Source organism: Puma concolor, chromosome E4 (assembly GCF_028749965.1).
Source record: "Puma concolor isolate L17-30 chromosome E4, mPumCon1.1.hap2, whole genome shotgun sequence".
Taxonomy (NCBI): Eukaryota; Metazoa; Chordata; class Mammalia; order Carnivora; family Felidae; genus Puma; species Puma concolor.
In genome coordinates, this window is record NC_141683.1 from 50,479,354 (window position 1) to 50,491,533 (window position 12,180).

General features: G+C 48.1%; 1 protein-coding gene across 5 annotated transcripts in view; it reads left to right on the top strand.

Moving 5' to 3' along the window:
• Positions 1-8,731, top strand: part of SEC16B (SEC16 homolog B, endoplasmic reticulum export factor) — a 55,569-nt gene extending 46,838 nt beyond the window's left edge. For all 5 annotated transcript variants that reach the window (XM_086694306.1, XM_086694309.1, XM_086694305.1 and 2 more), the window contains 7 exons: positions 592-656; positions 3,657-3,809; positions 3,981-4,076; positions 4,411-4,516; positions 4,646-4,725; positions 6,918-7,016; positions 7,652-8,731. In XM_086694306.1, the coding sequence (XP_086550432.1) occupies positions 592-656; positions 3,657-3,809; positions 3,981-4,076; positions 4,411-4,516; positions 4,646-4,725; positions 6,918-7,016; positions 7,652-7,720 (668 nt within the window). In that variant the 3' untranslated portion in view covers positions 7,721-8,731. The remainder of the gene's footprint in view (positions 1-591; positions 657-3,656; positions 3,810-3,980; positions 4,077-4,410; positions 4,517-4,645; positions 4,726-6,917; positions 7,017-7,651) is intronic.
• The last annotated feature ends 3,449 nt before the right edge of the window (positions 8,732-12,180 follow it).

Genomic DNA, 12,180 nt, shown 5'->3' on the forward strand with positions numbered 1-12,180 from the left:
GTGGTAGCCCTGGGGCTGGGACTCTGCGTGCCTCCGAGGGCTTGCCCTTCCATTGCAGCCTGCCTCTCCACTGGACAAGCATAGTGAGGCTCACAGCGGTCACTCCTGCCCTCCCCTTGGATGCAGAGTTCCTAAGAGAGAGGCTGCAGGGTGGAGAAGGGAGGAAAATGCCACTTGCACCCAAGTGTGGTGAGCAGTGCTGAGTCACCAAGCGAATGCTGGCGGCCAGACAGGGGGATTACATCGTAGACCTTCTAAGATAAGGTCCTGTCCAAAACAGGAGACTCAAACGGAGGGGAAGGTCAGGGAGGAACCCTGTGAACTAGCTCCACGTGACCCAGGTTTCCAGGATTCCTAAGGAACAGCCTTGGTTCAGGGTAGAGGTCAGGTGACCAGCATGTCCTGGGGCAGCTGGAAGAGGGTTGTGCCCGTGGATTCGCATTTACGCGATCCAATTGGCTTGGACTGGATAGGCTGGGACCTCCAGCTGCTTTGCAGTTAGAAAAGCCGACAGTAGCCGCGTTCCTTCTTCAGATTAGATGGGAAAAGCACAAGTTCACATCACTATGTTTGTGTTTTGTGCCATAACAGAGAATATAGTATCTCAAGGAAGTTTCCAGCATCTGGATGGTCAAAAGGCTGTTTCCAAACCCCAGGTGAGAGGACAAAGCACAGGAGATGCTGACGCCTACCTCCTCTAATGCTTCTAATGCTTCAGGTTTTTTCCATTTGCCCAGATTTCTTAGCCATGTGCAAACTCCTTCTTCTGCCTGGCCCCAGCTCTCCCTTCCACAATGCAACTTGTCTCTCCTTGTTTCTTGCTATACCAAATCCTAGCGGTGGGAAGGAGGGCCGTGTTCTTGTTTCTGTTCAATCCTGCCAACCGGTGTCCATGGGGGGAGGGGTGGCAGGGCTGAGTTTAGTTTTGGCCTCTGAGATCTCTGACACCTCCCTCACTGTCCCACCACACACTCACCACGCCCTGCCCTGTCATGGGAGACTCTGATGCTTATTTCTTTAAATTTTTTTTTTTAATGTTTATTTATTTTTGAGAGGGACAGAGACAGAATGCGAGTGGGGTGGGTTAGGGGCAGAGAGAGAGGGAGACACAGAATCCAAAGCAGGCTCCAGGCTCCGAGCTGTCAGCACAGAGTCCGACGTGGGGCTCGAACTCACACACTGTGAGATCATGACCTGAGCGGAAGTTGGACACTCAACGGACTGAGCCACCCAGGCGCCCCTGATGTTTATTTCTTTATTGTAATGTTTACCTTGCTTTTTTCCCCAAGAGGGACCTTTGTCAGCTGTGTCTTTTCTCTTCAGGCTGGGAGGTCTTGGAGGTGGCCATGTCTAATTGGCCATTCTATCTAGCTGTTGATAGATAGCCCTTCCCCCAACAATGGCCATTGCTGGTCCCAAACTTAAGATGTTCTTCAGCTTTGCCTGGTTGGAGGCTTACATTGTATACGTTTGAGCATATACGTAGTGGTTATACCTAAAAATGTCTCAAGTAGGTACTTGGCCACAGGACTTAAAAACTTTTATGCTTTACTTTTTTTTTCCTGACTGAAAAAGTAGTACATTATTGTTACAGAAAACTTGAAAAGTAAAAAGAAAGTATCATATAAATAACCAAATATCGCTCATGTGTTCTTAAATGTGTATATGAAGTTTTATTTCCTATTTGTTATTTAATACTACAAAATGAGGTTTTCCATGTCATTCATAAATGATTTTTAAAGTTTTATTTATTTATTTATTTTGAGAGAGAGGGAAAGTATTAGTGAGGGAGGGATTGAGAGAGAGGGAGAGAGAATCTCAAGCAGGCTCCACAATGTCAGCAGAGAGCCTGATGCAGGGCTTGAACTCACGGTTCATGAGATCATAACCTGAGCCGAAATCAAGAGTCGGATGCTTAACCAACTCAAGCACCCATAAATGATTTCTAATATTGGTATGATAAAGTCCATTGTGTGAAAGCACCATCGTTCATTGGTTCCTTTGTTCACAAATCCCGAGATCCTGTCGTATCTGTAGCACTATCACAGGGTTGGGGAGATGCAGGGAACCAGACAAATCCTACCTTCAGTTTAGTGGAGGTGACTGCAGATGAACGCTGTATGCATGATGGATTTTACCTGAGATGGAGTGTCTAGCAAGGGTACCTCTGGGGAGGCCTGGAGCACAGGTCAGAATGGGGGGCCGACCTGAGCCAGGGAGGTGTCTAGGGAATGATCCTTCAAGGAAGAGGGAGTAGCAAGTCAAATGGGACTCACTTGGTAGGTGAAGGAAGGAACAAGGGACTCACTGTGTGTAGACAGTGGGGAGCAAGGGGCTGAGAAGCAAGGCCAGGGCAATAGAGGCCAGACCAACACGGCTTTGTAGGCCACAGGAAGGAGCCCCAAGTTTCGCTCACCACTCCCGCATTGTTAAACATTTCAAGTGTGTGTCTCTTCCTTTTCTTTCTTTCCTCCTCTCTCTCTCACTGCATATTGCCTTCCCTTCCCTTCTCTTCACATGTAAAACACAGCGGTGGACATTCTAGTGATGGACGTGTAAGCCTGGTCTATTTCTTGAATTATTCAGTCAGGAGAAATTTCTAGAAGGAGAGGCTGCTTAGGTTGGAATCCTTGCTCTGCCAATTGCTAGCTCTGTGGCCTTAGGTTGCTTAATCTTTGTGTCTTAGTTTTCTCCTATATAAATGGGATGATAACAATAGTACCCACCTCGTGGGACAATTGTAAGGATTAAATGAATCACTGTATGTAAAGTGCTTGGAAACGGTATTTACTACACAGTAAATTCTATATTCAGAATTAAAAAATGAAGCTTTTTCTAGATTTGCCAAAGCATTTTCCAAAGGTTGTACCAGCTATGCCTTTTTTTGAATACAAAATGTAAATATAACACAAAGGGACAAACGTTATATGGTTCTACTTATATGAGGTACTTAGAACAAGCAAATTAATGGACAAAAAGAGTAGAGGCTATTAGCGGATTGGGGGAGGAGAGAGTGAGGAGTGTTTAATGGGCACAGAGTTTCTGTTGAGGTTGATCCGATGTTCTGGAAATGGATATTGGTGGTGGTTAGCCAACATTGTGTGAATGTACTAACGTCACTGAATTGTATGCTTAAAAATACTTAAATTGGTAAACTTCATGCTATGTATATTTTACCACGCACACGAATAGAAAGGCGCATGGACACGTTTTGCTGCCCTCTGGTGCATTTGTTCACGCTTGATCTTGAGCAAGTCTGCCAGGAATGAGCTCTAGGATGAGTTAGGGCCAGTGTATTACGGTCTCTGTCCTCTTGGGTGTGTGGGTCCCCACGGGGGGTTTCCTGTACTCTTCATCTCCAGCGGTAGCATTCCATATCTTCTGCTCCAGGCCTCGGCATCGTTGTGGAAATCTGATGTGGGGAGGTAGCATGGCAGCCAAAAGTCCATCCAGTTAGGGACACCACGGGGACTGGGATTGGGCTCTGGCCTTGTCCTAAGACCTTCCGCAAACCACTTCTCAGCCCTGTGTGTCCTCATCAGTCAGGTGTGATCCTGGAAGGCCTGCCTGCTGATGTACTGAGCGGGGCTGGTGATTTGCCTTTGTGGCCTGTCAAGTGCTATGAAAATATTAGTTCTTATCTTCTTTAATTCTAGGTGCCGCTGATTCCCAGATCACGAAACGTTTCTGAGAGTTCCACCGTTTCAGTCAAGGAGGATGAGGAGGAATCCGCCGATGAGGCAGATAAAAAATCCTCCCCAAATCCAGCACAGACGGAAAAGCTAGGAGATGTGAAAGAGAACACAAAGGTGGCGGTCTTGTCCTGTTGCCATCATTCCCCCCACCCCCAACTGGGGGGCAGGGTTGGGAATCTGGGCTTTGGCCGGGCCTCTGACAACCCACCATCAGACTGGGGTCGGCTAATCTATTCGGCCGGAGGAGCGCACCACAGGCCTTAAATCTCCCCCCTTCCCTTCCAGAGCTCAGGGTTTGGCTGGTTCAGCTGGTTTCGCTCAAAGCCCAGAAGCAACGCATCCCCTTCTGGAGAAGACTCGTCCGACAGTCCCGACTCTGAGGTGAGCATGAGGGTGTGAGGGCAGGGACGCTTCCGCCCTTTGGAGGAAGTTTCCTCAGAACCTCTGAGGCCCGGAGGTCTCATCTGGCAGTTGGCAAAGGCAGATGATGAAGGGTCTTAAAAATTAGGACGAAGAATATTAACTTTAGGGGGCCAGTGGTTGTCTGATCATTGAACAGAGCAGTGGCAGGAAGAAAGTGGAGTTTTGGGGTGAGTGCCCGGCCGCAGGTCACAGGTTGAGGCCGCTGTTGAGGGCATGGTGGGGATACAGCCGCCGGCATGAATTTGTTAACCACTGGCATCACCAACACTGCCTTTCTTTCTCCACTAAACAGGAGACCTCCGGAGAATCTTCTCCCCCTCAGGCCAGGCCCGGCCTCTCACTGACATCTCTCCCAGAGCCCCAGTCTCTGCCAGGAGGCCCCTTCTCTGGGGCCACAGGTACCGCCAACCGCATGCCCTCTGGGCTGTCTGTGGGCTCTCTGTGCTCCTTGGCCATTGGGGGTGCCTCTGGGAGTGGGACTCCTCAGCCCTGGGCAGTGGACACAGCTCCCACTCGCTGTCTTCTAGGCGAGGGCGGAGTGCAAGGACCTGCGTCCGGTGAGGGAGTGGCCGAGGGCACGGGCAGTGGAGGCTTGTCTGGGCCTGAGGTGAGCCGTCTTGGGGCTGGAGCCTGGGGCCCCACCAGATGCCTGTGTGAGGACTGCACACTCGGGGTGGGCTGGAGGCGCCATCTTGTGAGGGTCTGACTTGGGGAATCAGAGAGAACTTCTGCACCAGTTTGCTAGGGCCACCGTAACAAATGTCCCGGACTGAGCAGCTTAAACAGTTACTTCCTCACGGTTCTGGAGGCTGCAAGTCTGAGATGGAGGTGTGGGCAGAGGTGGTTTCTCCGGAGACCTCTTTCTCGGCTTGTTAGATGGCAGTGGTTTCACATGGTGGCTCTTCTGTGTGTGTTGGTGTCCAGATTTTCTCTTCTTACAAGGACACCCGTCTTACTGACTCAGGGCCCACCCTAATGACCTCATCTTACCTTAATCACCTATTTTTTAATTTTATTTTTAATTTTTTAAAGGTTTTATTAGACTTTTAAAAAAAAATTTTTTTTTTTAACGTTTATTTATTTTTGAGACAGAGAGAGACAGAGCATGAAGGGGGGAGGGGCAGAGAGAGAGAGAGACACAGAATCGGAAGCAGGCTCCAGGCTCTGAGCCATCAGCCCAGAGCCCGACGCGGGGCTCGAACTCACAGACCGCGAGATCGTGACCTGAGCTGAAGTCGGATGCCCAACTGACTGCGCCACCCAGGCGCCCCTATTAGACTTTTTTTAATGTTTCTTTATTTTTGAGACAGACACAGAGCATGAGTGGGGGAGGGGCAGAGAGCGAGGCAGACACACAGAATCCTTAGCAGGCTCCGCGAACCCATGAACCCATGAACTGTGAGATCATGACCTGAGCTGAAGGCAGACACTTAACCGACTAAGCCACCCAGGTGCCCCTTTAAAGGTTTTATTTATTAAAAAAAAAAGTTAATGTTTATTTATTTTTGAGAGAGAGAGAGAGAGAGAGAGAGAGTGGGGGAGGGGCAGAGAGAGAGGGAGACACAGAATCTGAAGCAGGCTCCAGGCTCTGAGCTGTCAGCACAGAGCCTGATGCAAGGCTCGAACTCGCGAGCCATGAGATCATGACCTGAACGGAGGTCAGACGCTTAACCGATGAGCCACCCAGGTCCCCTTTAAAGGTTTTATTTTTAAATAATCTCTACACCCATGGTGGGGCTTGAACCCACAACCCCAAGATCAAGAGTCAGATAACCTACCACCTGAGCCAGCCAGGCACTCCCTTAATCACCTCTTTAAAGACACTACCTCAGGGGCACCTGGGTAGCTCAGTCAGCTAAGCGTCTGATTCTTGATTTCAGCTCAGGTCACGATCTCATAGTTTTGTGGGTTTGAGCCCCTTGTTGGGGGCTCTGTGTTGACACGTGGAGCCTGCTTGGGATTTTCTCTCTCTGCCCCTCCTGCACTTGGACTCTGTCTCTCTCAAAGTAAACAAATAAACCTTAAAAAAAAAAAAAAAAAAAGACAGTGCTTCCAAATACATTCTGAAGTACTGGGAGGGTTAGAATTTCAACACACGAAGTTTCAAGGGGACACAATATCAACTTCCCATATCAACTTCCTCAGGTGAGATCTAGAGAACTGCCTCTTTCCCTTCCCCAGAGTTCATTAGTGTCTTTGGCAAGGGCTGTACACAGTTCTTTTTTTTTTAATGTTTATTTTTGAGAGATTGAGAGAGAGAGAGAGAGAGAGAGGGGCTGAACCCGAGCAAGGGAGGGGAAGAGAAAGAGGGAGACACAGAATCCAAAGCAGGATCCAGGCTCTGAGCCGTCAGCACAGAGCCCGATGCGGGGCTCAAACCCACGAACCACAAGATCATGACCTGAGCTGAAGTTGGATGGTTAACTGACTGAGCCACCCAGGTGCTCCCCGACCCCCTGCTTTTTTTTTTTTTTTTTTTTTTTTTAATGAGGGCTGTACATTCTTGATAAATCTTGCACACGGTACAAATTTCATGCTAATTGCCAGGAAACCATTTTTATTTCCTGTGGTTGGGTTAGAGCACTCTTGTAGTATTTTAGGCCTCTCAGAGAATATGACATTACATCCAGGGTTGGCTGTGCCCACGTGGGTGATGGCTGTTTGCTTGAATTACCTGAGTTCTAGCAAGAATCCCTTTCTATCTGCATCTCTTGACCAAAGTTGATGTGCAGGGAAGCCCTTGATTTTCTGGAATCAGAAATGGTGATTGATAGGATTTTCTATTGATTTCCATCACAGGGTGTTTCCTCTGAGTTTTTCTACAACCCTGGTGTTCTGCTCCCCCCACCCCCCTTGAAAGGAAGTGTTCCTCTCTACAACCCATCTCAGGTCCCCCAGGTAAGGAAGCCCCGAAGGAGACGGGTTAGGAGCACAAATTTTGGATGAAGGTGATCCAGGTTTATAATCCTAGTTTACCACTTACCATGTGTGAGTTCTTGAGCAATGCCTTACTTGCCCTCTGTAAGCCTCAGTTTCTGCATCTATAAAGTGGGGTTGGTAGTAGCTACCTTGCAGGGTAGGTGTGAGGATTAAATGGGAGCATGTATGTGAAGGACCGCACACAGAAAATGGTCAATCAGTGTCGTTATTAGTGATACGACTCTTGACCTTTCACAGGTCTTGAGACTTTGAGAGACACATTGGTGTTGGTACCGGTGGTATGGAAATACCATTACTCCAACCGGGGGGTGAGGGGATCATTGCAACCTTTGAGAGAAGCTAAACTTCCTGCTCTTCAGGGACCTGGGGCAGACCGATCCTCTAATGTGCCAAGTTGGCCTCCCCCCTTCATAAAATTGAATTTCTTCTGCCACATCCAAGAGGTATTGGGTGAAAGTAACTAATTAGATTATCACAAAAGGAAGCCACATACAGCTCTCGTGTTCAGGATCCCCTAGCTCAGTCCTGCTAGCCAGCCCTGGATGGAGTCCTGCTTGGGGCTATAATCTCATGTGACGATTATTCTTTTCCAGCTCTCCACGGCTACTAGCTTGAACCGGCCGAATCGCCTAGCCCAGCGCCGCTATCCAACCCAGCCGTGATGAAAACCACACCCATTCCAAGCTGGTCTCCTTCCTTGATCTCCAGCCCCTCTGCCATATTGGGGTCCCCAAGAGGGTTGTGCTGGCCTGTTGCCTCCCCTGTCACAAAGAAGGCAAGAGGACAGGGTCTTCTAGGACACAGCTCAGTCCAGTCTCTTAACATTGGCTTCAGAATGATGGAGAGTAGTTGGGTAGAATAGCAGACCGGAGGTGAGCAGAATGCCATGGGGGAGATTCAAGATGGTGGCTTCAGATCTTCAGGAAAGTCAAGGTTAAGAACCCCTTGGCTGGAATCAATGAGAACCCACTAGGCTCTGAGGCAGGAAATTATTTGGGGGAGGCTCTCAGCAATATTCGCAACTAACTTTGACTGGTTCCTCAGTCTTAGTTATGGACCGATTCGTGCCTCTAGTTAGCAGAGCTTTTATACTGAAACTTGATTATTGCTTCCTGTCATAATTCCCTCCACAGTGACATTTCAGCAGTTTCCCTCTTGGTCCTAGTTTTGTGCACATTTTTATGTGCTTCAGATTAATTATATTTCTCTCACTTTCTTAGCTGGTCCTATTTTTTCACATTCTGGCATCTGGCTATCAAGTTAGATTGCTATAGGCATCATATTGTCATGGTAACCGCTGAACCTAGTGATGCAGATGGATGGAACATCAGTATAATAAATGATGGGGGATGTTTCCTAAAAATGCACCCCTTCCCTGAGAGAGGAGAACGTGTGCCTGATAGTGTTAACCCCGCCCTTCCTACCTCGGGCCTCTGCGGATTGATGTTCGCAGGGTCACGGGAGCCAGAGGGAGGCGGGGAACATCTTGGAAGCTTCCAGTTCTCTTTTCAAACCCAAAATAGGAATGACTCTTGCTGTTGTCAGATTTGCTGAAAATTGCTCCTCACAAAGAACATTTTTTGTATGTGTAATTGTACATACAGGTTTTGTACTCTAATGCAGTACAGTTCTGATGTTATGATAGCGATTAAACCAGATCATTTTATAGCAAATGCTTGTCTCTGGCTGATTTTTGCAGAGGGAGAGAGCATCCAGAGCACATTCATCCCTGAAGTGCTTCTAATAATGGTTTCATTGTGTGATAAGGTGCGTATAGCTGGAAAGAGCCCTTTGTTAACAAAGAATCTGGGGACTGAGCCTCTTAACTTCCAAGTCTAGCGTTATTTTTTCAATTGAAAAAATATGGACAAAAGCGCCTCTGATGCAAATCAGCCACTCCATTAACTAAATATTGCATACTCTGTTCTCTAAAAAGTTTATTCATCTCTCAGATTAAATTAGGAAATGTCTGCATAAGTGTTTTCTAGACTGAGAAGGCCCTCAGTCAATGCTGTTTCCTTACTTCCCCTAAAAGACTGCTGCTTCTTCACTCTGGTGTGCTGACACCCAGTGGCGGTACAATGGCAGTCGTGTGTGAGTTTCACAGGACCCAGACTCGGATCTCAAGGCAGCTCAACCTTGTAAACTTGGGCAAGGTCATTTCACTGACTGGTGCTTCAGTTCCCTCAACTATAAAATGAGGATGAGAGTTATGATAGTAGCTACCACATAGGGACATGCAAGAATGAGAACCAAAGTCTTAGAAAAAGTACCTGAGGGGCGCCTGGGTGGCTCAGTCGGTTAAGCGTCCGACTTCAGCTCTGGTCATGATCTCACGGTCCGTGAGTTCGAGCCCCACGTCGGGCTCTGTGCTGACAGCCCAGAGCCTGGAGCCCGTTTCAGATTCTGTGTCTCCCTCTCTCTCTGCCCCTTCCCTGTTCATGCTCTGTCTCTGTCTCAAAAATAAATAAAACGTTAAAAAAAAAAAAAAAAAAAAGAAAAGTACCTGGAACGAACCAAGCACTCTAAGTGTGGTTTAAAAAATTATTAGTAAACAACATAATAAGTAAAATCTAGACTGTCCTGTTGCCTACCAAGTTAAACTGTCATTTGTTTTAATATATTTTTTTAATGTTTATTTTTGGGAGAGAGAGCACGAACAGAGGAGGGGCAGAGAGAGGAAGACACAGAATCCAAAGCAGGCTCCAGGCTCTGAGCTGTCAGCACAGAGCCCGATACGGGGCTCGAACTCACAAACCGTGAGATCATGACCTGAGCTGAACTTGGACACTTAACCGACTGAGCCACCCAGATGCCCCTAAACGGTCAGTTTTTCATTCATGATATAGGTAATGGAACAGGAACTTAAAACTACTTTTCATTCAGTGTCCTTATTACTGAGTTTTTCTTCACGTACCTATCTGCCACCAATGCCAGATCCTGTGGCTTAGTGCCCCTGGGAACAAGGGCTTAAGGGAAGTCCTACCCCATAAAAAGAAGCTCTTGAGAGGAGGAGAGTGAGGGCTGAAGAGGAAGGCAGAGACAGCAGATGCTGGTGTGCTCACTTCCTCCTCCCGTTGGCGTTATCCATGGAAAGCCAGGAGTAAAGCATCAACAGAGCAAGCACTGAGCTGAGTTACTTCCTGGGCAGAGGGATACCCAGCAAGGGACTACTTTTCCGAGGGTAAGTCAGGGGTTTTTAGAAAGGGAGAAAGGGAGGCCGTCATGCTATGTTTGCTAATTCATGATTGAAAGCTTGTGCTCTGCAAAGTCAGGTGCATCCATTAGTCTGTACATGGTTGGTTAAAACAAGTCCTGTTGTTCCTTGGGCAGGAAAGAGCCCTCAGCTGGGTCCAGTGAGGTCTGATGAACCGGGGTCACTCAGAGTTCTTGGTTGTTTATCAGCTCTTTTTACTCGTGGTGATGGTGGGGAGGTTGCTGAAGGTCATGATTCTTTTACAGCTTCAGCTGGCCGAAACCAGTTTTGGTGAAACAAAGCAAGTGCAGCTGTAAGAGGAAAGTATTTGTTTCCTTCTTTAGAAGGTGGAAGCTTTGGGGAGCAGAGCAGGTTGTGATAGAAATCTGCTGCTAGGGGGCGCCTGCGAGGCTCAGTCGGTTAAGCGTCCAACTTCAGCTCAGGTCATGATCTCGCAGTTTGTGGGTTCGAGCCCCAGGTCGGGCTCTGTGCTAACAGCTCAGAGCCTGAGCCTGTTTCAGATTCTGTGTCTCCCTCTCCTTCTGCCCCTCCCCCCACTCACAGTCTCTTTCTCAAAATAAAGGCATTAAAAAAAAAAAAAAAAGATGCCTCCAGGGCTGGGGAGCCTGAGAGCTTGGGGCTTGTGGCCTCTTCCTTATCTGTAGCTTGGGAGAGGCTGCAGGGTCTGAGGGGAAGCTGGCTCTGGCCTAGCAACTTGTCCCACATGACTTGAGAGTCCTAACAGCTTGGCCTCAGGGACGGTCAAGGTCTGAGGCAGAGCTTCTAGCGCCCTGCAGCCTGGTGCACGTGGACCCCAGCAGGGAAGGATGGCTCGGTGTCCCTGAAGGCCACAAGGGGCCGGCTGTGCCCCAGCCAGACACCTGCAGAGGGCCCACTGTATCAGCCACAGGCCTGCCTTCCCGTCACCATGAGCCATGGCGGGGAGAGAGAGTAAGCAGAATTCTCTAAGGGAAAGCTTTACCCACAGACACTATTTCAAAGGGAAGAGCCTGAGACATCAACCTGCAAGTGTGTTTCCTCCCCTGTTCTTCAATGGGGTGTAGGCTCGGACAAAGAATACTTACAGGGAACAAAGATGCTACGTTTTCCTTAAAAAACTGAGCGGTGATGTGCAAATTTGCGATCCTGCAATATACATACAATTTAATATTTATATGAAAACATTTAAACTTAATGTTCAGTAATTTGGAAGAGAACAAACCGTTAAATTCCCATTTAAGTGTCTTTATCACATATCACCATTCCAGCCCTTCTGTCTAATCCCCTTACATGCCTATAAAACTGCAGACCAGCCAGGCTTCCTCAGTCACCTGCATCTACTCCCCTGTCAGCCTTAACTCAAGCTTCAGGTTGTGCAGGATCAAAGCCTCCGCGAGCTTTCCTTCCCCCTTAGAAATCTTTTTTTTTTTTTCTCTTTGGTCTCTTCCTCTGGGCAACCAAGACGAAGGGCAAGAGACCGCCTCCACCTCTCCACAAAAATCGGAATATTATCTTCCCAAGAGGAAATATGCAAAACAGTCTTCGGCTTGAAAAGAACAATAGGGGTGTAATTTCGGTCTGAGCGCTCTCTGGGGTTTCTCTGATATTTCTTCCCACCCCTTCCCAGAGAGTGGAATGGAAGTGATGTTTGCCTCTTCTGTTTGCCAACTGAAGCTGGAAATTGCACAGATCACGATCTGCACGCCACAGGGTGCTGGCCACTTACCTGAGGTTGCAGCCAAACGTGGTCCCCAACGCTGCCGGCTCCCCGTGAGCGCCTGAATCAGCCACTGCCCATTCAGGTCCTCCAGAAATGGTTTCTTTATGAGATGTAAAGTTATTTTGAATGAGGATTAACAGCACAGTGAAATGTTCTGTTACAACCTCATTAAGTAGAGGAATCTGCTTCCCATGCTTTCGTCCTTT